Below are 25992 nucleotides of genomic sequence, written 5' to 3'. Positions count from 1 at the left end.
ATTGGCTAATGTGACAAAAAAGGGAAAATAAGAAATGTTGGAGAAGATGTGGAAAAATTGGAATGCTAATGCATTGTCAGTAGAATTGTGAACTGATCCAACCATTCTGGAGAGCAATTTGGAACTATGCCCAAAGGGTTATAAAGCTGTGCATACCCTTTGACCCAGAAATACCACTATTAGGTCTTTTTCTTAAAGAGATTATAAAAAAGGGAAAAGGACCCACATGTACAAAAATATTTATAGCAGCTCTCTTTGTGGTGGCAAAGAATTGGAAATCAAGGGGATGCCCATTAATTGGGGAATGGCTGAACAAGTTGTGGCATATGAATGTAATGGAATGCTATTGTGTGTTGGGTTTTTTTTGGTGGGGCAGTGAGGGTTAAGTGACTTGCCCAAGATCACACAGCTAGTAAGTGTCAAGTGCCTGAGGTCTGATTTGAACTCAGGTCCTCTTGAATCCAGGGCCAGTGCTCTATCCGCTGCGCCACCTAGCTGCCCCCAATACTATTGTTCTATAAGAAATGATGAACAGCAAGATTTCAGAAAAACCTGGAAAGACTTAGGTAGACTGATGCTGAGTGAAGTGAGCAGAATCAGGAGAACATTTTACACAGTAACAGCAACATTGTGCAATGATCAACTATGAAAGACTTACCTCTTCTCAGCAATACAGTGATCCAGGGGGCAGCTAGGTGGCACGGTGGATAAAGTACCAGCCCTGGATTCAGGAAGACCTGAGTTCAAATCCAGCCTCAGACACTTGACATGTACTAGCTGTGTGACCCTGGGCAAGTCACTTAACCCTCATTGCCCCACAAAGAAAAAAAATACAGTGATCCAAGACAATTCCAAAAGCCTCATGATGGAAAATGCTCTCCACATCCAGAAAAAAGAACTGTGGAATCTGAATGCAGATTGAACCATAGTTTCTACTTTTTTTTGCATTTGTTTTTTGATGTTTTCCCCTTTTGTTCTGATTCTTCTTTCACAACATGACTACTGCAGAAATATGTTTAATGTGATTATACATATATAATCTATATCAGATTGCTTTCTGTCTTGGGGAGATAGGGAGGGAAGGGAGGGGAGAGAGAAAAAATTTGGAACTCAAAATCTTATAAAAAATGTCAAAATTATCTTTACATGTGACTGGAAAATAATAAAATACTTTTAGGATTGAAAAACAAACAAACAAAAAATGACTGCAGGACTGAATTTCTAGAGAAAAGCTTAAATGGCAACTCCCAGGAAAGAACAATCTTCACTCCTCATAAGCTCTGAGAAGAAGCAGGTAAGTAAGGAAGACCCAGTGGAAAGAAGGTGGTAACCCAGTTGTGTTCCATTAAGCATACCAGAGACCCACCAGGTTTTTGACATGATCTATGTATTGACCAACTTGTTCCAGCTGGAGCCCATCATGGGTCTATTGATTTGCCATAGTGGTTTGGCCACCATCCACCTTTCATCTTAAATCAGGCCATTGATGCTCAAAGACATCACTTCTAGAATTGTAGCTACACTATTTAAGGAAAAAAAGAGCATTCTGGGAGCAGCTAGGTGTCACTGTAGATAGAATGCTAGGCCTGAAGTCAGGAAAACTCATCTTGCTGAATTCAAATCTGGCCTCAGACATTTATTAACTGTGATGCTGAACAAGTCACTTAACCCTGATTGCCTCTATTTCCTCACCTGTAAAATGAGCCGGAGAAGGAAATGTCAAACTGCTCCAGTATCTTTGTGAAGAAAATTCCTAATGGGGTCATAAAGAGTTGGGTATGACTCAATGATGACAACAACAAAACAGCATTCTGGGTTAAGCCCTGGAGTGTCAATGACTAAAGTTTGCTGTGATTTTTGACTTTCCATTCCAATGGCCTTTCCCACTGAGCTGATTTAGTGATTATGACTTAAATACAACCCATCCTTGTTAGATTCTTCCATCAGGGGCTTGCTGGCATTTTTTTTTTTTACGACAAAGGTGGGAGCTGGTAATGCCTCTGTCATTACCAGAAGCAGGAAGCAATCCATCCCTTTTCCAATCCATCCTCCTTGTTCCTTCTCGCCGATTGCCACCCCATTTCCCCACACACCCACAACCAGCCCTTGAAATCACAGTTGGATTCAAATCTCAGCTCCCAACACCTGCTGCCCTAAGCAGGTGGCTCCACCTTTTAGGGTTTTTCCTCCTTCATCTGTAAAATGGGGCTGGTGGGGACTTGCTCATTTTGTCCTTGTTTCCCCTGCACTCATCACACTCAGTAGGTGTTTAGTAAGTACTTGGCTTGAACTAGATAGTCCCTGACTTAGAAATGCTTGCTTCTAAAAAGACAGGGTGAGACTAGGTGACCTCTAAGGTTCCTTCCTACTCAGAGTCTATGATACTTCCAGACTGGTGTGTAGACAGTTGCCATTGCTGTGATGATGTCAGGACAGAGTATGCTCACAGACCAGATCTCATAGACTGGCTCCAATTCTCGGCTGTTTCAGGAAGCTGTGACTGCTGACTCTTGTTAACTCCCTAGGACCTGTCTAACTGTGTGCACTAGTTACCGCATGGTGTTGATCTGGTTATGGTTTTTTTTTGTTGTTGTTGTTATTGTGTTCTTTTTTTTTTTTAGTGAGGCAATTGGGGTTAAACGACTTGCCCAGAATCACACAGGTAGTAAGTGTTAAGTGCCTGAGGTCAGATTTAAACTCAGGTACTCCTGAATCCAGGGCCGGTGCTCTATCCACTGCACCACCTAGCTGCCCCAATCTGGTTATGTTTAATCAATTCTATATATCTGTTTTTTAAATGAAGGGGACTAGATGTCACTGATGCTCTAAGAGTCCTATGATCAGGCTGAGCTGTCTCCCTCTCATCCTCTCTCAAACCCATCCCTTGATTAGGTTGTTCTTCCTTTCATCAAGTTGCCTTTCACTCTCCATAGCCACTCCAGCTTATCATCACATTTAGTGGTTTGTCATATTGTCTCACTGGGTTCCATCTCATCCCCTGAGCTCTTTGAAAGAAATTGTCCATGTTATTATTAATTATGACTGTGCCCTTTTATCGCCTTTTCCCACTTGGCTCTTTGTCTGCAGCTCACCCTGCCCCCATCCCCAAAACAGCCTCCCTCTTGTCTTCCTTGCTGGCCTCCTCCAAATCCCTCTAGAACATTGGCTGCCTCTGTGAAGCCCAAGTTCCCAGTGCTTCAGAAAAGAAAGTCCCACCGACAGAAATTTAACCATCTACCCTACCTCAGGCTTGGTATGAATGGTGTTGTTTGGATTTTTGAGCCTAGAGGCCACAGGCCACATCTAATTGCTCCAAGAACCCACAAACAAATTAAATAACAACAGAGCCTGCCCTCAGGAAGAGTTAATTTTAAACTGATTTTGGAACTCTTAAGTTTTTTAATGCTACTGAGAATAAAATACAGAACCCACAAAATGACCATGGGCTTAACCATTCATTACCAAGCACCAGATGTCCCCAAATCACTTCATTCATTGATTCATTTAGCAACCACTTATTAAATGCTTACAATGGGTCAAGCACTGTCCTAGGCACAAGGAGACATGTACAAATGTGCAACGCTCTACGATAAATAGAGCTAAAAAACAGAATGTCATGAGAGCATAAAGGAGGGGCAAAATGTTATCCCAGAAGAGGAGGCCTTTAAGCTGAGACCTGAAGTCTGGGTTGATAGTGTGAGACAGTGGGAGAACCACAGGGAGAATCAGCAAAGGTGAGAAAGGGTAAAACGCTTGACTGTAGCAAGTGTGGTCCTGACTGACTGCCTCAGTGAAGAAGCAGGGACAGGGTCATTGATTGTAAAGAGCCTTGAAATCATGAGTACTCAAAAGGCCAGAGGGAGCTATGGGAGGATGCTGAACAAAAGGATGACATCAGATCTGCATATGGAAAATTAGCAAAGATGTTATGGATTTGACTAGGAAGAGGAATTAGAAGGGGCATCAGGAATGCAGGCCGGTGATAAGAAGACCCTGTAGCAGGTTATGACGGTGGCAGTAGAAAAGTGATGAGTTCAAGAGATATTGAAGGAGAATAGGCAGAACTGGGTAACTGATTAGATGGAGATTCCAGATGAGGGAGAGGGATAGAGCCAAATAGAATTATTGAAGTTGGGGCAGCTAGGTGGCACAGTGGATAGAGCACCAGCCCTGGAGTCAGGAGGATCTGGGTTCAAATCCGAACTCAGACACTTGACACTTACTAGCTGTGTGACCCTGGGCAAGTCACTTAACCCCAATTGCCTCACCAAAAAAAAAAATTATTGAAGTTGTCATCACATAGGTTAGACAGTATACCCAAAATCCAGATGAGGAAACTGAGGCCAGGCCAAGTAACTTTCTCAAAATAGTCATCTAAATGGGATTAGAACACAGAGTTTCTCCATAATCCATTAGCCCTTCTTTGTCTTTCAATCAAAGGTCTTACTACAGTATCAGCCTGCTCTGTGACCCAGAGGGTTTCTAGTATCTGCAATTACAGTGGGTGACTGGATCCAGTCCTGATTTTCCAGTGGTCTTAGCGACAGGCTTAGCCACAAGTATTAACTCAATCATGGATCCCTCATCGAAGGTCATACCTCTAAAATCTGATGCAAAAAAGGGAATCCCAGTCCTAGTGAGCTCCAGTCCCTTCACTGAACTTGAGGCCAGCCAAACTGGCTTACTGTTTTCTTCCTCAGACATGACCCACCATGTCCCTCCCAAGTGCCTGTGATGGACTTCCCTCCCTACATCCATTTCTCAGAATCCCCCAGTTTCCAAAGCACCACCTCCCCTCCCACACCTCCCAAGCCCTCCAAACACCAGTGCTGTTTCTTGAAAAAATGACCCTGTATTGATTTTGCATATATTTATACATGTGTTGTCTCCCCCAACTCCCCACTTAAAGGGCTGGGACTTTTCCCTTCTGTCTTTGTATGCCTGGCACACACTAGGTCTTTTTTTAAAATGCTCTATTGCAGATTGCTTGATTGTACCACGATCTACAACCACTGGGGTGGGGGTATAGTATTAGCCTCCTCTGTTACCCTAAACTGGCAACCCAGTAACTTAGCTCTTTTGGTTATGTGAATCTGAATGACACTCAAAGGGTTTTGGAAGCAAAGAGATTCCTGAATGAGGCAAAGGTTTGGAGAAGGATGTTTTCTTTTGGGAGAACTAAAAATAGTCAAGTCGATGATGGATTACAGGATACAGCCAGCGACAAAATAGAGAGATGGTACAGTGATCAAACAGGCTGGTTGCTTGGACCCAAGCGTACTTGCCCTGTTTGGCAACCTTTTTAAGGGTCTCATTCAGCCTGGAATTGGCATCGGCAGTGAAAGAGGCTTGTGGGTTTCAAACATTTGGGTGGTAGCTGAAAGTTAATCCGAGTTAAAATTCATCTCAGTGGAGACTTCTCAGACTTGTAATATATTCCCTTCCTCCACTATGGAGCATCAAGTCTCTCTTGAAAACACACACTCCTTTCTCCCTTTATCTTCCTCCCACAGACAGTCTCTTTTTCCGCTTTGCTCCTTCAACCCCCAGGGAGATTTCTCCCTCCCCCAAAGCCCTTTTCTGCCATCCCCATCCCCCACCCAGTTCCTCTCTTCCTCTCTCCCTCCCTTCCCGGATTCCTCTCTGTCTCCCTCTCTTGGAGAGACCCTCTTCTCTGCCTGCTTCCTCCTCTCCCGCTGTTTGTGAATGAGGTAGTTTCTGAATGGAGCTGCTGGGGGTTCAGGCTGATGATCAGGGGCAGCAGCATTGGCCGTGAGAAGGGGAGGGGGATGTCTTATCCTTCCTTCCTCTTTTCTCTCTTTCTCCGTGGCTGCTTTTGAGGAATAAGGACTTGGGGAGGCAGAGACGGAGGTCGAAGGGAAGGGTTTGGATTCTCTCAGGGCAGTTCAAACACGGAGGGGATTTATGGACTCAGAGTAGGAGTATTCTTGAAGGTCAGGACTGGACGAGCAGGGGGTGGGGTGGCAAGCAGAGGGTATTTTAGTCTGTTTCAGGGGGATTTCAAGCGCTAACGTCTAGGTCACAGCTTGAAAAAGTTTTTGGTTTTTTTTAATTGAACGTTTTTCTTTTCCTTTTTTTTCCCCCTAATAGAATACTTGCCTCCTGTGGTTTTTTTTTGGGGGGGGGGTTGGGGGAGGGGTGGAGGGATGAGGCAAGAGGAGAGTTAGAGAATCCTCATCATCCCCTCTAAGTAAGCCCGGGAGAAAGGCAGGACCATGCGTGGCTGCCCACTTCAGGCTGGGGCCGTGGGGGGAGTCGAGGGGCCGAGCAGGAGTAGTAAATAGGGAGGAAGAGGGAGAAGGGCGAGGGGGGCTCGAGGGGTTTTGGAAAAAGGGGGGGAGAAGAGGGAGATCTTCCCCGCCCCCCTTTACCTTTTTAAATCCGATTGTTTTCCCCCTCTGGTTCTGAATTTTTTTTTTTTGGCTTTAATTGTCCAGCCGGCTGTGCCCGTGCGGGGAGCGCCGGGCCGGGCACACCTGGGCCGAGGGCGCGCAGCCTCATCTAACTGCGGCGGAGGCGGGGGCGGGAGGGCGCAGGAGGCGGAGGACTATTAGGGCCGGGCCGCGCCGGGCCGGGCCAGGCCAGGCCAGGCCGGGCGGGGGTTGGAGTTGGAGTTGGGGTTGGGGTTGGGCTGGCGGCCCGAGCCGCCGCCGCTGCCGCCGCTGCTCTCTGCGATGGAACCCGGGCCCGAGGCGGGGCCGGACCCGGGGCCGGGGCCCTCGCTCGACATGGCGCCGGAGCTGACCCACGACGAGGAGCTGGTAAGAGGCCGGGCCTGCGGGGAGGTGGGTGTGTCCGTCCGGGCGGGGGGAGGGGGGGTACGGGGCCGGCCTCCCGCCCGTCCGAGGCCTAGGCCCGCAGCGCCCAGCGGCGCGCGGCGCAAGAGCGGGGACCGCGCCCAGTCCGGGCGGCCCTGCGCCCCCCGCCCCCATTAGAAGCCCTTGCCCTCAGGCCGTCATAGTGTCTCTACGCGTTCCCCCATCGGGAGCCCCTGCCCCCGGACCGTCATAGCGCCCCTACGCGCCCTCCCCCCCATCAGGAGCTCCTGCCCCCGGACCGTCATAGCGCCCCTACGCGCGCCCCCCCCCCCCCATCAGGAGCCCCTGCCCCTCCCTCCTTACAACAGCCTCTTTTCTCCTACTCGCTCACAGAGCCCCTGGTCTTGGACTGTCACAGCGCCCCTGTTCCTCTCCCCCCATCTGGAGCCCCTATCCCTGGACCCCTCCCTCCTTACAGCAACCCCTGTTCCCTTCTTCTCCCTCCCCCGACAATCATGGAGCCCCCTGCCCTTGGACCCTTCTCTCATAGCAGCTCCTGCAATCCCCCCAGCCTCCACCCTTGCCCCTTATCATAGAGTTCCTGCCCTTAAACCCCTCCTTCGTCGGAGCAAACCCTGTGCTCTCCCCACACCATCACTGAGACCCTGCCCCTGGACCATCACAGCACCCCTGACCCCCTCCTTCATCACAACAGCCCCTGTATCTGGAACCCCCTGCTATCACAGTAATACAACCCTTTATCACAGTGCCTTTGCGCCTGAACCCCTCCCCCATTACATCGTCCCAGCTCTAGGACCCAACCCCATCAAAAAACCCTTCCGTTCCAGCACCCCTGCTCTTAGACGTCTATTACCACTCCCCTGCCCCTCATCTCCCTCATCACTGCTCTCCTGCTCCTGGACTACTCCTGCATCAAATTATCCCAGTGACACCTGCCCTTCCCGCCCTTCCCTCCCTCCACCCCCAATCACCGCTCCCTTGTAGATCAACTTCTTCCCCTCTTCCCCACAATGCTCCACACCCCCCCCCAGACCCTGACACCCCCCCCCCCATATCTGTACAGCTCCTGTTGCCATTCCCCCGGCCTCTGACCCACTTCCAGCTACTGCACCTCGGGCTTTCATCCCATATCTGTTTACCACCAACCTGTTCTCTGCCCTCTCACACCTGCTGCTTACAGAGCCCTTCTATTTGCAGGTACCCTAGTCCATCATCCCCACTAGTTTTACACTCTCTCTCTCTCTCTCTCTCTCTCTCTCTCTCTCTCTCTCTCTCTCTCTCTCCCTCTCCTCCTTTGTTGCCCCAGGTCACCCCACTGATGCCATCCTTCTTGTAGGTCCCTTGTCCCTACACTATAGGGCCTGGACCTCACATTCTTCCCCTCTGGAGCAATGGGTTGGTCTCTGCTCCTTGGACACAGTGCTTGCCTCCTCTCTCCTCACAGTAGAGAAGCACTCCCTTCCAGTTCCCCTAACTCACCTGGCATTGGCTCAGTTCTCTCTCATTTTCCTCCTTAAGGTATCACCATCCCAAGTCCCTCACCCCAGCAGAGGGTTTCTTTTCTTGCTCTGGGGAGAAAAGACCTAGTGGTTGGTTCCCAATATCCCTGTCACCTCATTTCACGTCTCCCAGGATCTTCCCTGCTCCTACTAAAAAAATCCTCTTGTGTATCCTTTTATTTTTTTCACTGAAAATTTTTGGTTTTTAAGGATGGGACTGGGGTCCTAGACTTAGTTAGGTCCTGGCTTAGTTTCCTTGGTGGGGGTGCCAGGCTCTCTTAGCCTCTTCCTTCCACCTCTATCTCTACCCCCTCAGTTTTTCCTCTGATTCAGGCTAGCCATTGAAGTTGTTAGGCAGACCAGACCAGAAGGAGACCCTGCCAGAACCAGAGACAGGCCTGCCCCACTAAGGTTACCCTGCCCAATTTGGTTTGAATGGCATTGTGAACACATGCATTCATTATAGCCAGATCTCACCCTGAGCAGGCAAACCCATCATCCTTAATGAAAAGTCTGTCATAGTGTGCCTTTCACTGGACAGCTTGTTTTCACTAACTAGTTAATGACTTTAGGTGAAGGGAGTAGGCCTGTGTTCTCAAAGCTAGACCCTCCTATTATCCTGTGCCAGGACATGCCCTCCCTGTGTCCTATTCATCTGCTTTGATGATGGTTCTTCCCAACCCCCCAGCAGGCTCTCCCTCTCTTACTGCCCCTCCCATTCTCATCTGACTGTCCTCATCTTTCTGCCCACACTGAGCTCCATTGTCCCTTAAAAGCTTGTGACCTTCAATCCAGAGAAGGAAGTGACTTGCTGTGTGTTTTGGGGGGCATCAGAATACTGTGAGCTCTGCCTGCCTTAAGAGCCCTGTCTACTCCTTGTTCCCATTTTGGGGAACTTTTTGCCCTTTCCCACTGCCTCTGAGAAGGATATGAAACCAGTGCTCAGCTCCATGCCTGGCACATAGTAGGAACTTGATAAATGCTTATAGTTGACTGACTATGTCCTGGAAACTTGGAGAACGTTTGGCCCTGATCTCTGAGTGGCTCTCGTCACAACCCTGCTCAGATACAGCCATAAGTCTGATCCCATGTTTAAAAATCCAAATGGAAGAGATGAACCACAAATGAAACTCATTTTTCTTACAAACTAATATTGGTGTATAGCCTTGTTTTTGTCATGATAAACAAACACCTCAATTTCCTCCCATTTATTGAGATGACTGGTTTCCTATCTGGTCTTAGAATGTGGTCACTTCTCTCAATACCTTGAAAAAGACAATTCTGCCCTGCAAAATCTGTGGTAGTGTGCTGCCCAGTTCTCTTATGTTTTAGCCTGATGATAGCCAGGGCTCCGGCCAGGCCTCCAGGGATGCCAGGATATCATAGGGAGTCTCCTGTAGTTAGTAGATGTTAGTTTGATTCTTTTTTTTGGGGGGGGGTGAGGCAATTGGGGTTAAGTGACTTGCCCAGAGTCACACAACTAGTAAGTGTTAAGTGTCTGAGGCCGGATTTGAACTCAGGTACTCCTGACTCCAGGGCTGGTGCTCTCTTCACTGTGCCACCTAGCTGCCCCTAGTTTGATTCTAAAGAGGACAGATCTGCTCTTTTTCTTCTTATCTTTCTTAGATTTGAAGTGTGTGTTTTACTCTTAGGATTTAAAAGCTAGGAAATAGAAACATACTTGGGAAGTAGTATCAACATTTTTAAATTAAAAAAAAAAATTTTAGGCTGTGAGGCAGTTGGTGTTAAGTGACTTGCCCCAGGGTCACACAACTAGTAAGTGCCAAGTATCTGAGGCCAGATTTGTACTCGGGTCCCCCTGAATCCAGGGCCGGAGCTTTATCCACTGTGACACCTAGTTGCCCCTAATATCAGCATTTGTGAATTTACCTGTTCCGTTTTTGTATGTGTAAGGCTTTGTAATAACCTTAGTTTGCCGTCCCTGCTTCTCTGAAAGGTGTTACTAGAACTGTAAGATGCCTGGTTTCTTAGCAGCTGGCACTTAACTCTCCATAAGGTGTTCTCCCTTTCAAAGGAAGCACCTTGGGAAGAACTTAATACCAGGAGCGGTTAAGTTGCTTAAATCATATTTGGAATTGCCTTGAAAATCTATGGGACAGTATTTTTGAACATCTTCAGCAAGGGCAATGTAAACCCCACCAGCCATGACCATCCAAGACCAGGGTTTCCTTTTTTGGAGGTCACAGAAGACTAAACCTTTTAGTTTGTTAGCTGACACCTCCTAAGGCAAAATTCCAGAAGAAGAAAATGGATCTTTAGCATAAGCAGCTACAGTCATTTATATGTATCTGTTCTGGTATGATTATTTTAAAACTTGTATTTTTTTTTTTAAGTATGCAACATAGTCTCAATTTGTAATCAGCCATTACATTTTGGTACTGAACACGTTGTTTGCAAGTCATAATAACCAATCTTATGTGTAATGTCGACATTTGGGGGCCGTTTTCAGTTCAATTTAACAAAGTTTTGAGGATTTATGATGGTGAATACAAAAGTGTGTGTTAGGAACCCATAATCTTATAGAAATAAATCAGTTTATTCAATTTTTTTTCCCTTTTAAAATTATAAACTTGAGAAATAACCCCAAATGTCAAAATTCCCACAGAAACACAACAGAAAAAGATACTTATTTATTTAAAAAAATTTTTTTTCCAGGGCAATGAGGGTTAAGTGACTTGCCCAGGGTCACACAGCTAGTAAGTGTCAAGTGCCTGAGGCTGGATTTGAACTCAGGTCCTTCTGAATCTAGGGCCAGTGCTCTATCCACTGTACCACCTAGCTTCCCCCAAGACTTATTTATGATATAGTGAATTTTCCATTATTTACAGCTTTTAAAAAATGCAGTAAACTTAACAGTATTAACATTACCTGGCTTCTCTAATGTCTCCTTCGGAACTTCCTTCTGTTCTCTTCTGTGTGTTTTTAAATGTTTAGCTGAAGAATTACTATCCTTCAACATCCCCAACTTTTCTCAAAATACGGTTTATTCAAAAAGTCTTGGTGTAGTTTCAAGCTATGAAAGGGGAAGACTTTTGGAACAATAGATAAAAGTCCTCTCCCCCACCCCCACAATAAATAAGAGTAATCAAGCAAAATTAATTTATATGTTGATTGTGTCTGAAAATGTTTCTCATTCTGCACCTTCAGCTTCTGCCAAGAGGTGGAAAGCAGGCTGCATTGGTTTTCTAGAGTAGTCATTGGCCATTCATTGAATGGTTGAGAGTTCTTAAGTCTTTCAGGTTGCCTTCCTTTCTGTTATCATTGCCCTGGCTCTGCTCACTTCCTTTGGCATCCGTCCACATAAGTCTTCCCAAGTTTCTCTGAATCTGTCTTTCGTCATTTCTCAGCGGTGGAATAATATTCCATTACGTTGATATACCGTCAATTATTCAGCCATTTCCCAGTGAATGGGCAAAAATAAGGAATATCTGCAAAATAGTAAACAATATAAGACTGTATATACTCACATTCCCAAATAGGGATGGGGTTTGTAACTGTTGCTTTGGTGTGGAATTATCAGGAGGCAGAGACTCTGTGTGTTGTTTTGGGCTGGTTTTGTTCTACCCTTTTTTTTTTTTTAATGTTGAAAGCAAGAATCTGAAAACTCCATAGTAATCACTCAATTAAGCATTTATTAAGCACCTACTGAGTATATACCAGGCAATGTTAGGAACTGGATGTACAAAACCATAAGTGAATTAACCCTTGGACTCAAGGAGTTTATACATTTTAGTGTACAAAATAAATACAAGTTAATTTGAGGTGGAGGCACCAGCAGCTGGGGAAGATCAGAAAAGGCCTCATGGAAGTGGTTGTTTGGATTGAGCTTGGAAGAAAACTAGACCAAACCTGTACAGTCGGGTTAACATTTAATACTTATACATTTAATACTTTAAATTTTGAGTAAATAAGCCATGATGAAGTCATAGATTTTAGTTTATTCCGCGGAAAAGTAAAACTTAGGACTTAAATGTCCTCATGAGAATGAATGGAGGTTAATGTTGGTGTGCAAACTTCCAGATTTTTAAAAATTTCTAACTGTGTCATGCAGTTACAAGCTTCTGTATTTATATATAAATTCCACAAAAATAGCCCCATTCAACACTAACCTCTATTCTCATGAGGACATTTAAGTCTTAAGTTTTACTTTTCTGCGGAATAGACTAAAATCTATGACTTCATCATGGCTTATTTACTCAAAATTTAAAGTATTAAATTTATAAGTATTAAATGTTAACCCGACTGTACAGGTTTGGTCTAGTTTTCAATGTTTAATCCACAAGGAGCCCAAATCAATACTGTTTGGGCCTCCTTCTGTAGGTTACATCATTGGGCTGTGCAGAGGCCTTAGAGCTGGTCCAGTGTTACAGTTGGAAGGTACCTGAGTGAGGTCCTCTAGAATGAGCAAAATGGGGCTAGGAGACATTAAGTATCCAAGGTCATACAGATAATAAATGGCAGAACCTGGATTTGAACTGAGCTCCTTTACTCTAAAATATCACCCTCTTTATACTTCAAGAGAATTACCTTAGTGAAATAAATCATGAAACCAGTGAAGTTTAACTAGTATTCTGTAGAGACTTGAATCTCTAGGGACCTCTGATAATTATAGCTGCCTCAAACCTTGTAAACATGCCAAGATCCTACTATGATTAGTAGAATGCCAGTACATAATTGCATTCTTATTACTATTCATATGCAAAACTAATATTTGAAACCAAAGATTTAGACTACTTTTTACAACCAATACATATTTTATGCCTCAGGGAAAACAATTCTGTAAAAAAAATTAATGTTTTAATTGTTATTAATTTTTAAGTTATCTCTGACAAAATCAATGTTAATTTGTTTAAAGGCTCCAAAGAAAATTTTTATTTGAAAGCTCATAATTCTTTTCCTTGCATAATATAAAATTCCTGAGCCAATTTAGCTCAAATCTCCCTCATCTCCCCTTTAAAAAATTACCTTTGGATAGATGCTCAGCATGAAATGTTATGACTAAGTGAAAATGGAGTTATGATGAAATTTGTCTTGCAACTTTATAGGGTTTGCTTCCGGGATGCTATTATAACTCCATATTGTGGTTTACGTTCTTCCAGTTGAAACTTCTAAAGGCTTAACTTGCCTTGCATGGACATGAACTTTGTGGCATTTTTCCCAAGGGCATGGGTTTTGTTCTAGCTCTCTTAGCCCAAAACATCCCTTTTCCCACAGCCTCACATGTCTTGTGCTGCCTGTCACCCCATCATCCCAGAAGGGGCTATGTTGCAGGCACAAAATGATTCTTACTGAGATCATCCAGGGAGGGAAGAGGAAGAAATGTTAAGAATTCTCATTAATGTCACTGTTAGTAAGTAGTTAGAGCTGAAGATAAAATCCCTTTTGGAAGCTAGAATTCTGTTTGCAAATGTTTGCAAATATTATACACACCAGGATGCTGGTATGTATAATAGATATATTAACATTGATATGAGGCTGAAGGTCAGAAATACACTGATCATTTTGAAAGTGGGAAAGGTAAAGATTGTATTTGCTGCTGTTAAGTCATGTCTGACTCTGTCACCCCATGTGGGTTTTTTTTTGAGGGGGGGGCAAAGATATTTGAGTGGTTTGCCCTTTCCTTCTCTAGCTCATTTGACAGATGAGGAAACTGAGGCAAACAGGGTTAAGTGACTTGCCCAGGGTCACACAGCTAGGAAATATCTGAGGCCAGATTTGAACTTGGGAAGATGAATCTTCCAGACTCCAGGCCTGGTATGCTGTCCACTGTGTCACCTAGCCCATAGTTTAATTTTTCCTTCTAAAAAGAAAATGGGAAATGTGGCTGTATTGTTTAGGAATGGGCCATTCAGATTTTTAAAGCAATGGGGACCTTGTAGTAGACCCCTTTTTACAAAGGAAATGGAAATCAGTCTGTCGTCAAAATCTGAACTCAGAGACTTGAATTTTGGCTGTGTGTTCCTACAGTGTGTGCCCTCCTATTCTTATTATCTTCCTTGATTCTAGCTAGTACCTGGTTTACCCTTCTTCCCTCCCCTCCCCCCCCAAGTTTAATTTTAAAATCCTGGGGGGGCGGGTGCTGTATCTTTTTTTTTTTCCATTTTAATCCTCGGTGCCTAACAGTGCCCTGTGCTTAGTAAGCACTTTGAGTGGCACCACCACCTCCCCCATGCTTTTTTATTTTTATATTGAAAATTCTCTCTATTGCTGTCCTGTTCATTGCAGAGTCCACCAATTTTTCTGGCCTTTCTAATCAGCGATAAACTGAGCTGTTCATTCATAGGTTAGTGTGGTCTGTAAGCTCTGTTATTCCACCTAGCTTCCAAGGCCCATACTTAGTCTTAAACTATAATCGGCATGAGATGGCAGCACTTTCACATTTCACTGAGAAAAGGACTCCTAGTAGATTTTGGGAGATATCCAGGGGTCCTGGGGAGTAGGGAAGCATTGTTCATGGTAAGGATACTTTATTCATTAGGGACTGGAGATTTCTTAGGTCCAAGGCTCAAGATAAGTGAGCCTAAATGAACTAGTTACAGTTGCTGTTTTAGCTCCTTTCTAGGAAAGTCCTTGTTGTCAGTGCTGATGATACAAATCAGAACCCCCTCTCTTATTAAACTCTCAGACACTTACAAACAACAAAAAAAAAAACTTTCTCCAGTGAATTGTCATAGACTAAATCTATCTTACAGTAATATCCTGAAGCCAGTCTTGTTTGCATTTATCTGAGAGTATAGTTTTTCTTGAACTTTTAGCTAATACTAGTGTGTCTTAACTTTTTTCAGTATCATGGACCTTTTTGGCAGTTCAGTGAAGCCTTTCTCAAAATAATATTTTGATTAAAGATGGCTGGAACCTTATTAATGTTTTTAAATGCATAAAATACATAGGTTGCTAAGGATAATTATGTTGAAATATGGTTATCAAAATGTTTTTTATTTTGATTTTACTTTAATTTTTCTTCTATTTTGAAAGCATTAAGCACCTACCACGTGTTAGACACTATGGTAAGCACAGGGGATACAAAAACAAAAGCAAAATATTCCTTGCCCTCACAGAGTTTTCATTCTTTGGGGAGTTAACAACATGTATATAAAATATTTTTTGTTGGTTTTTGTTGTTTTTTTTCATGGCAATGAGGGTTAAGTGACTTGCTCAGGGTCACACAGCTAGAAAGTGCCAAGTGTCTGAGGCTGGCTTTGAACTCAGGTCTTCCTGAATCCACAGCCTGGTGCTTTATCCACTGTGCTACCTAGCTGCCCCCTGTATATACAATTATATGGAAAATAAATTTAAAGGTATTTTTTAGGAGGACAATAACAACTCCATAGAGAGTGGTCCTAAACTGAGTTTTGAAGGAAACTAGCCATTGTAAAAGGGAGAAATGAGGATGCAGTGTGTCCCAGGCTTGGGAGACACTTTTCAAAGGCACAGAAATGGGATGTGGGAAACAGCAAGCAAACCAATTTGTCTCAAAAATTGAATGTTTGGACAAAGATAATATGAAATAAGCATGGAATGATAGAATACTTGGTAAATTGGAAGATAATTTCATGAATTTCTATATAGGTTTCCTTTCATTAAACAGGAAATACTTTAAAATTTTGTTATAATTTGATAGTCAAAACCACAAATTAATCACTACTTCCTCTTTTTTTTTAAAAAGAACATTACAGTGAACAGTTATGAAAGTGAATGGTTATGAAATTAGCCCTGAATGCATAAACATATCTAAGGAAAACAAGCTTTATAACAGATGTATCAAATTTTTTTTTAAAAAAACAACAAAGTTCATGGACCCTGGACTTAAAGTAAGCAGTTGAAAACAACAGTTCTTATAGTACTGACTTGACTGGGTCGTGAGGAAAGTACTATCTAAGTGTGAGCTATGATGATGAGACAGATTGAAAAGAGTGCTTCAGACTATCTATTATCATTTTAACTAGAAATCGATCGCCTTGTGCCATGATCTCTGTTGAGGCGCCAAAGCCAATGGAAATCCTGTGTGTTTACTCTTAAAAGGACCATTTCCAAGGGTCTTGTGGGAAATGTTAGTGATGAGTCAGTGGGTACATCATAGGAATTGCTGACTTCCCCTAGGGCTGTGGGCATTTCTGTCTCGACTTCTCTAAGCCTCTGGGCTCATTTGTTTCCTAATAGAGCTGTTAGAAGGAATAATTTAAGCCAAATCACTAAAACCCCTAGTAATTACAATACTTAATTCAGGACTTCTCATGGATCAGTGATCACCCCAGTTAGAGATTTTTGCCAGTGTACATGGTAATGCCTTCCCATCCTGTCTTGCCATAAATTATCCATAGAAAAACCAGCCACCCAACACTTTGGAGGCTTTCCTCTTTCTTTTTATTACAGTAAATAATGAAAGTCATAATGATATAGAATTCTGTGCTACTAGAAGAAATAGATTTCAGAAAAGAAAAAAGTAAGCCTATCATGGTTTTAAATTTCCCTTGGTCTAGAAGGTGGGTTTTTTTTGTTTGTTTTTTTGTCTTTGTTTTGTTTTGCTTGGGGCAGTGAGGGTTAAGTGACTCACCTAGGGTCACACAGCTAGTAAGTGTCAGTCAAGTGTCTGAGGCTGGATTTGAACTCGGGTCCTTTTTAATCCAGGGCCGGTGCTTTATCCACTGTGCTACTTAGCTACTGGTATGGGGAGAAAGCATGTGGGTCCTTAGGATTTCTCTGTAAAGAATTACACTCTCATGCAAGTCCTATTTAGGAATAAAATAACAGGTTTATTGGGGTACAAGAGAAACTAGCCGGGAGGAAGGTTTTGGAGAAACAAAATGCTTTTCTCCCCGACTAGCTTGGGGAGCACCTTTTTATAGAGATCAGATGGCATAGGTAAGAATGTCTCTTATTGGGTGATGGGCTGGGGGTCCTATGGTGGTGGGCTGGGGTAGGTGATGATGGGTTGTGAGTAATCTGGTGATGGGTGTTAACTCCATCCTGGTGGGTCCAAGCAGTCTGCTGGTGGGTGGTTCCGGTGGTCTTCTCCTGGTGTAGTCGCTCTCAACAGGATTACATCATCCAGGTGCTTGGGAGGTCTGGAATGCGGGGTGGTGGTCCTGGAGCATGCTCAGTTCGATCTGGTGCTGCTTATCTCTTTTGGGTGTGTATGTCCTTGATTGAGCTCAAGGAGAGGCCTACTTGATTTCAAGGGAAAACTCCTGAGGGTTCAAGGAAAAAGTTCCTTGACCTCCCCAGGCAACTTTTGGGGTAACCGGGGCCCATAATCCTCCCATAACAGCTACCCTAGAATTTTCTTCCTCAGACCCTCTTCTCCATTCTCTATTAGCACGAATTATTATTTTTACTATCTTTGCTTTCTCATTCCAATTGGTTAATACATGAAATTACATTAGACATGCCTATACTTATCTGTGGGTGAGGTATGTCATGATAGAATAAGAGAGTGAGAGAGTGCACAAACTAGAGAGAACTTGTGCTTATAATAAAGAAAATGTTCTCTACCTTAGGAGAATCCTAGAGCTAAAAGGAATTTTGATAATCCTTTAGTCTAGTCCCTTCCAAGCAGCTACTCTTTAATCTTAATATTGCAGATTTCTGACAAAAAGTGGGGACTGGTTGGATGATGCACCTGCCTCCTAGTGAAGGTGGTGAGACCACAATTTTCTTACAGTTCAGTCTCTCCAAGACAAACTTTACTTTAAGCATGCTTTTGTCTGTGCTTGGAAGCCCTTTCTAACTTCTGCCAAGTCTTGAAAATTGAGTCAGAGGGGAACTTGTTTAAGGAAAATAGTGTTGAATAGATTTCACCCAGAGAAAGGCCCGAGGTCTTGTACATGTTATATGATCTTTCGGAAATATCTCTGGGAACTTCCATTCACCTTTCCCAGAAGGCTCAGAATCTACAATAGACTGGATCCACACAAACTTGTGCCCAATGAGGAGATATAACTTTTGAGTTTGCTCAGGTGGTTACAGAAATTAATATACATTATTGAAATGCATGGGAATGTCCAACAGCCTTTGCTCTGTTTCTAAAGCAAACCTCTTTTTCTGCATTCTGAGTCTGAAAGTTTTCAAGGAGCTGTCTTTCTTACCATTGCTGTCTTTTGCTACCTGGATAAGTCAACGTTTCTGTAGGGATGTGTGTATTCCATAAACACCTAGAGAAATTTTGAAATGTCATATTTTCTCGGCTTCTGAGTTTCTTTCTTTTGTGAGGCAATTGGGGTTAAGTGACTTGCGCAGGGTCACACAGCTAGTATTGTGTCTGAGGCTGTATTTGCACTCAGGTCCTCCTAACTCCAGGGCCAATGCTCTATCCACTGTGTCACCTAGCTGCCCCATCATATTTTCTTGGACTTTTTCAAAATATCAGCTCTTTCCCTTAGCTGGGCTGCTGTCTTTGGCCTTCAGTCAATCAAAAGCCATTTTAAAATGCCTACTATGTGTTAAGTCAGCACTGTGCTTGGAGCTGGGGATTCAAATAATTAAGCAATCTCTACTCTTGAGGAACTTATACCAATTACATATGTAAGTACATATAAATAAATATAAATGACTATAAAATAGAGAGGGAGGGTGGGCAGTTGGGGGTAGGGAAATTATCCGGAAAGACTGTATATAGAAGGTGGTAATTGGGCTTCTCTGGAAGGAAGAAAGGGATTCTGTGCAGTGCAGGTGAAAAGGAAGGCCTGAGGAGTATACCTCGAGGGCAAAGGCTTGGAGGTGGAAGCCTGTGTGTGGGAAGGGGAAGTCCTATACAGTGAGGCTGGAAAGATAGGTTAGGGCCTTGTTTTGAAGGGCTTTAAAAACTAAGTGGAGAAGGAGCAGCTGAGTGGCACAGTGGGTAGAGCACCAGCCCTGGAGTCAGGAGGAGCTGAGTTCAAATGTGGCCTCAGACACTTGACACTTACTAGCTGTGTGACCCTGGGCAAGTCACTTAACCCCAATTGCCTCACTAAAAAACAAAAATAACAAAAAAACTAAGTGGAGGAGTTTATATTTGATCCCGGAGGAAACTAAGAGTTTATTGAATTTGGTAGTGACAGAGACAGCTCTGGGAAGGACACACTGGAGTAGGGAGAGACCTGGGAGACACCTGAAACAAGACCTGTTAGGAGGCTGATGCAGTAAACTAGGTAAGTGATGAGGAGGACCTGAGCTGTGGTAGATGTGTGAGTGGACAGAAGGGGTCAGAAGTGAGAGGTGTTGTGAAGGGAGAAAGGGCAAGATGAAATACTGATTGGATATGGGTGGTGAAGGGCCAAGGATGATGCCCAGGATGTCAACTGTAAAGACTGGAAGAATGGTGGTGCCCCCAGTTACTATCCCTACCTGGAGAGGGAGGGAGAAGGAAACAACTTGTGCTTATAATAAAGTAGGGAAGTTTGGATGAGAGGTGAGTTTTGGGATGGGGATCTTGAGTTCTGTTTTGTACATGTTGCCTTTGAAATGTCTCCAGGACATCTAATTTAAAATGTTCAGTAGTTGGGGCAGTTACGTGGCATAGTGGATAGAGCACTGGCCCTGGAGTCAGGAGGACCTGAGTTCAAATCCAGCCTCAGACACTTAACACTTATTAGCTGTGTGACCCTGGGCAAGTCACTTAACCCCAGTTGCCTCACCAAAAAAAAAAATGTTCAGCAGACGATTAGTTGGGAATGCAAGATCTAAACTGAAAGGAGAGACTAGGGCTGGATTTGTGAATTACTTACACAGTGATGATGATTAAGTCCTTGAGAGCTGATGAGGGCACAAAGAGAAAAAGTGAAGGGAGAGAAAAGAGGGCCCTGGACAGAGCCCTGGGTATATCCATTTAGAGGGTGTGATATGAATGATGATGAGCCAGCAAAGGAGGCAGAAAAGGAGCCACTAGACAGTGGCTTCACAAAAAATCAAGACAGGATTATCCAGGGAGGAAAAGGAGCTCAACAGTGTGCACACGGAGGAGAGGTCAAGAAGGATGAAAGTTGTAAAAAGACCATTTGATTTGGCTTTTAAGAAATGATTCCCATTTTTCAAGATGTCCTCTGGAGACATCATTCCCCAATGGTCAAAGGGAATATTGAGTGGAATGAGATGCAGGCTGTGCTGATACCGACAGGATATGTCCTTGGTTTGACAAGGCATGTCTCCTGGGAAGCTCCTGTTTCTGCAGTATTAGTTGACAGAGCTTTGCTTAAAGAATGCTTATGCTGCCCCAGGGTGGGCCTAGGAGCTGCTAGAATTTATTGTCTTGCTCCTGCCAGGAAGCACTTGGTGCTGCTTAACTGGAACTGAAAAATGGGGCATGCAATGAATGAAAAAAAAAAAGGGTCACTTTGAAGCCGTGAAGGAGCCCACATTCTAAAACTCTTCATAGGTTTGTAAATGGCCTTTTGTGGATTTTAAATAGTTGAAGAACTTGTTAACCAGGAATGTGCATGGTTAGATCCAGTCCTTTCCATTCCGGTGGAGGTGACGGAGGTGGGGTAGAGACTTTTCCATTTGGTCTGTCGTAGACAAAAGCCTGGGGCTGCGTTTTTCCGCTTTCTAGTCACAGAATCTAGTCACAGAATTTGGTGGCGGGAGTGGGGGGTGGAGATTGAGGAGGGCTAAAATTAGGGAGAAGCTTTTGACTTTCGGATAATTTGTAGGACATTGTTCAGAAATCTCCCTAAATTGCTTCTGTTACAAAAGCATAGAAATGGGAAACATTTGTATCTTCAGTGTGCTTTGAGGTACCTGGGGATCCTGAAGAGCAAGGCGTTCCTTAGGCACGAAGCCATTGTGGAAATGTCTGTGGCTCTGCTGTGCTGTACTTGGGTTTGTGGGGCTGGCCCTCGGGAAGGGAGTGTCCCAGGAAGAGAACAGCTTCTGCCCTCATCTTCCCCTTGTCAGTGGTGGTCACTCATGGAGGAGTGACGTCAGGTTGTGCAGACATGCTCTTCTCTGGCTGGGCCAGTCCCACATGGCTGGTGGAGTGCTGATAAACCCCAGTCCTTTACTTCCTCCTGTAGGAAGTCATTAACACCGAGGAGCTTTCCAGGCTGAATAGCTCAATTAACTCTGGTTCCTCTCTAGCGCCGCAGGCTTTTGGACTCTGCTGAGCTGGCCGCTTGGGTAGCCATTGCTTTGTGCTCCCAATTCTTCCGGTTCCCAGTGGGATTTTAATCCCTTACTAGAGGTTAGCATTTTTTTTTGTCTTTAACGCTTTCCCAATGCTTGATACAATAGATGAAAAATTCCTTAATTTCAAAACTGTTGCTGTTTTGTTTTATAGGGTATTCATTCACCTTTTCTTAGAAGTTATCTGGCTGGGAGGTTCCTGATGGGGATTTTTAAAGGCACCTGGTATAAAGTTTTCTTGCCTTCTGATTGGGTTTCATAAGAATTGGACTGTAGGCTCAGAGTTTGAGGAGTAGAGGGTGTTTTCCTCTCACTGTCCTTCCTCATTCCCCACTTGTTTGCTAAAATATGGAGGTGTAGTTAGTACTGTGTACCTGCCATCATTCTTCAAATCAACAATTATTTATAGAATTCTGATTTCATAAAAGGTCTATGCTAGGTGAGCTTTCAGCTATTGGTAGTGCTTTGCCATAATTTTTAGGCTAATATAGGGCACTTGGAAAACAAATTTCAGTTGGTTTATTGTCCAGAAAAGGGCTGACCTAGACATTTAGCATATAGGGGAAGAAAGATCCTGAATGCCTGGGTCACTAGAAAGTGGGTATGTTTGATGATTTGGCCATGTGAATTTATGAGTTGAATAAATGCCCTGCATTTATATTTGTCACAGCTCCAGAGGTCCCCGAAATGAACCAAGGAGAAATCAAAATATTTTCATTGCCTTTGTTTTTTATGAAACAACCAAAAATGAAGGGAATAGAATTCTGAAACAAGTCAAGTAAAACTAGCTTGTCCTTTGTTTTAATAAATAGGGCAGATAAATCATACCCACAGAAATACCCCCTAACAGGAAAATTTGATAGGAATCAGCTGGACCCAAGTGAAATTAATTCAGTAGGATAGTATAATACTTGCTTTTATTTATGATGAGAAGGAAGTTGATTGCAAGTATATTCACAGCCTTTCTAAATTTGTTTGAGTTAGAGGGTTTGGTTATGACATGCAGAGACCACAGTGGGAGTTGAACTAGGAATATAGACAACAAGATCACTGAGGTTTTTAACAGTTATCGTTTGGATAATCTAGGTTATTCCATATGGTTTAGGTGAGCTATGGAATTATTGCAGTTCTATGGAAAATGTAGAAAATCTTTCTCTAACTTTTGTTTGAATTATCACCTTTCCAAATGTAAATCGGATATATTTTTTTGTGGTGGTGGTCAGGATCTGTGATTACTTTTCTAATCTGGTTTAGCTTTTGAAATGGCCAGATAGAGTTGGCCAACATTTTCCAGAAATTAGCCTTTTAGTATGAAAAAGTCCTTGCTTAGTCTCAGTATTCTATTTTTTTTGGTTTGTTTTGGTTTATTTGGGGGCAATGAGGGTTAAGTGACTTGCCCAGGGTGACACAGCTAGTGTTGTGTCTGAGGTCGGATTTGAATTCAGGTCCTCCTGAATCCAGGGCCGGTGCTTTATCCACTGTGCCACCTAGCTACCCTCAGTATTCTTTTTTTTAAAAAGCTTTTTGAAAGGCTACAGTAGCTGAAAATGATAGTTATAATAGTTTCTATAAATGCAAAGTATAGCTAGAACTAAAAATTTCTTATTTTATTTAAAATACATGTATGTCTTTTTCTAGTTTTTTCTTTCTGTAGGAAAAATAATAGGAAGAGACGGGAAAAGATTGCTTAAAATTCTGTTTTATGATAGTAGTATCACTTAGGGTGAGACTAATGCAGATGTTTTTTGTTGTTTGTTAATAACTAACATTTATGGGGGCAGTGGATAAAGGCCCTGGATTCAGGAGGACCTGATTTCAAATCCCGCCTCAGACACTTTGATACTTACTAGCTGTGTGACCTTGGGCACTAACCCTCATTGCCCCAGAAAAAAACAAACAAAACAATAACTAAAATTTATGCACATTACAGTTTGCAAAACAATGTATATGTGATTCTCACAACTCTGAGGTCGGTGCTATTAATAACCTCATTTTATAGATGTGGAAACAGGATAAGAGATGTCGATGCCCTGCCCTGGATCACAGAATCTTCAACTCCGATTTGGAAAGTTTTCCACTTAACATTGCAGCCAGAGTGACAAAGATGAGTCACAAATTGTAGAATGAGAATCTTGACATGGATTTGTACTACCTGAATTGCAAGTCACTTAACAATGCTGGAAGAACCTTCCTCTTAGGGTAGTTGGCAGGGACCAAAGGTGAAAAGGTCTGTGGGATATTTTGTAAACCTTAAGTAAAGCCTGGCTAAATGGGAACTCCTCCTCCTCCTCTTCCTGTGGAAGCTCCAAAGTATCCTTTGTGTCCAGGCATGTGATATCAGGCAAAGGCTAGCTTTTTAATCTTAGAATCTGGATTTAATACTGTTTTGGTGATTCTGAATTCATTCTCATTCATAGCTGTCCATGGTAATGTTGCGATGGAGAGGTTGGTAGTGTTCTGTGACTTATTTAAAAGTAAGGTGCAGGGATGACTTGGCTTTTTTTTTTTTCCAGAATGAATTAGAATTAGGATTTCTTCTAATTCCTCTACTTCTCTAGTTCCTGATAAAGTTTCAAGGCAGAGAAGTAAATGAATATTTGGGGGCATGAGGATAGTGAATAGAATAGTAATGAGGGACCCTGTGATTTCTGAAAAACATTAGTATGTGTGTATCCCTTTAAAGGGAGCAGTTCTCAAAAAATTGTCCCAGCTGAAATCTGTACAACGTTTACTCAGTGTGGTAATGCATGTGATTCAACAACTCCATAAGGTAGATGCGATCATTTTCATCCCCATTTTACAGATGAGGAAAGTGTGGCATAGAGCATTTAAATGACTTGCCCAAGGTGGCACAGCTGTTAAGTGTCTGAGGATTCAAACTCTGGTCCTCTCTTATCAGACCAGTGGTGCAAAACTCAAAAGAGAAACAGGTGCCACCAAACAGTATTGAAGGATTCCTGTAGAGGCCATACATTGACTTAGAAAACCACGCATGTTTCTGTATTTATTTCCTTATTAGCACATCGATACATTAGGAACTGCATTTGGGAAGCATCTCTGTTGTCTAGGCAGCACTCGGGAGTGTTGTGCGCCCTGTACGTGTTTAACACTTTGCAGCCTAGGACCATACATACCTCTTTTTCTCTCCTTTAGAAAGGAATATCAATGTCTTCCACAATTTCTCCCCTGTTGGCTTATAAATGTCAGCAGTAGTGGTCTTTGAACCCTTCTCACTGAAGGTTTGGTAAGAGCAATTGAAGAAGTGGAGCTATTTAATGAAATCCTGTATGTTGGAAATAAGTGGAAGAGTTAAACACTGCTCACACATCTCTTTAGTTGCTTTGAAAGGGATTTATACTGCTAATAACTATGGCAAATTGCCAGAGAGCAAATTATTTCCAGAGTATAACTGAATGTTCTTTCCCATTTTTCCCCCTCTTCTTCCATTGTCTGTGTGTGAGAGCAACTTGGCTTGTAGGCATGATGAAAGCACATACAGGCCCAGCAAATTTTGAAATAAAAAAATCTCACATAACTGAAAAAAAAGTTTTTAAATAAACTCTTACTAAAAATAAATGTCAAATATGAATGCAAAGGAACGAGGCTTATTTTTATCTTTTCCATAATGGTTCAAAGGTCCAGTAGAAAGATGTCACATCTTCATATAGTCAAATGAAAAGACTATTCAGCCTCTTGGTTTCCCTTTTTAATTTTAAACAATTCTGAACATGAAAAAAGGAAGCAATTCCATACACATGGCAACACACAAAAGGAAGATTCTATGTGAAACTGAGTCTTCATTCCAAACTTTAAATATATATATATATATATAATAGATTCTACACTTTGCTTTTCAAAATCATAAGTAATATTTTATTTTGCCAATTCCATGTAAAGATAGTCTCAATATTAACTCTTTTGTTTTGTTGGTTTGTGGGGCAATGAGGGTTAAGTGACTTGCCCAGGGTCACACAGCTAGTAAGTATCAAATGTCTGAGGCCAGATTTGAACTCCAGTCCTCCTGACTCCAGGGCCGGTGCTCTATCCACTGTGTCACCTAGCTGCCCCAATATTGACTTTTTATAAGATCTTGAGTTCCAAATTTTTCTCCCCTATCCCCTTCCCAAGATGGCAAGAAATCTGTTCTATGCTTTACTTCCAAAGCTATTGCTTGTCTTTGTTTTCTTCTGAACAGTTCTGTGCATACTTAAAATTGGTCCCCTTTTAGGGGAGCATCACTTTTGCTAACCCCTACCCTTACTCCAATTCATTTCAAGACAGAAAGACAAAACCCTTGTAGCAGATCAGCATGGTCGAAGCAAAACCAGTCATGGAGCAGCCACAGCAAGGAATGTGTTTCTTTGTGGACCTTCTGCCCATCCTTTGCCTTTTTTTTTTTTTTTTTTTTTTGGTGGGGCAATTGGAGTTAAGTGACTGACCCAGGGTCACACAGCTAATAAGTGTTTAGTGTCCGAGGCTGGATTTGAACTCAGGTCCTCCTAAATCCAGGGCCAGTGCTCTGTCCATTGCTCCACCTAGCTGCCTCCATCCCTTGCTTCTTAGGAGATGGGTGA

At 43.0% G+C, this 25992-nt stretch overlaps 1 protein-coding gene across 3 annotated transcripts in view; it reads left to right on the top strand.

Annotated features, from left to right (window-relative positions):
• Positions 1 to 5717: 5717 nt before the first annotated feature.
• Positions 5718 to 25992, top strand: part of PTPN9 (protein tyrosine phosphatase non-receptor type 9) — a 74213-nt gene continuing 53938 nt past the window's right edge. The window contains exon 1 of one of the 3 annotated variants that reach the window (XM_043989325.1): positions 5718 to 5954. Coding sequence is in view for 1 of the 3 variants with exons in the window: in XM_043989324.1 (XP_043845259.1) it covers positions 6696 to 6782 (87 nt within the window). In the remaining 2 variants the exon portion in view is untranslated. Of the gene's footprint in view, positions 5955 to 6179; positions 6783 to 21341; positions 21477 to 25992 lie in introns of those variants that run through there. The other 2 variants (XM_043989324.1, XM_043989326.1) reach the window with 2 other exon arrangements.

The sequence above is a fragment of the Dromiciops gliroides genome, chromosome 2, assembly GCF_019393635.1.
Source record: "Dromiciops gliroides isolate mDroGli1 chromosome 2, mDroGli1.pri, whole genome shotgun sequence".
NCBI classification, from domain to species: domain Eukaryota; kingdom Metazoa; phylum Chordata; class Mammalia; order Microbiotheria; family Microbiotheriidae; genus Dromiciops; species Dromiciops gliroides.
The sequence above is the reverse complement of the archived record's forward strand: the minus strand, read 5'-3'. Positions and strand labels throughout refer to the sequence as shown.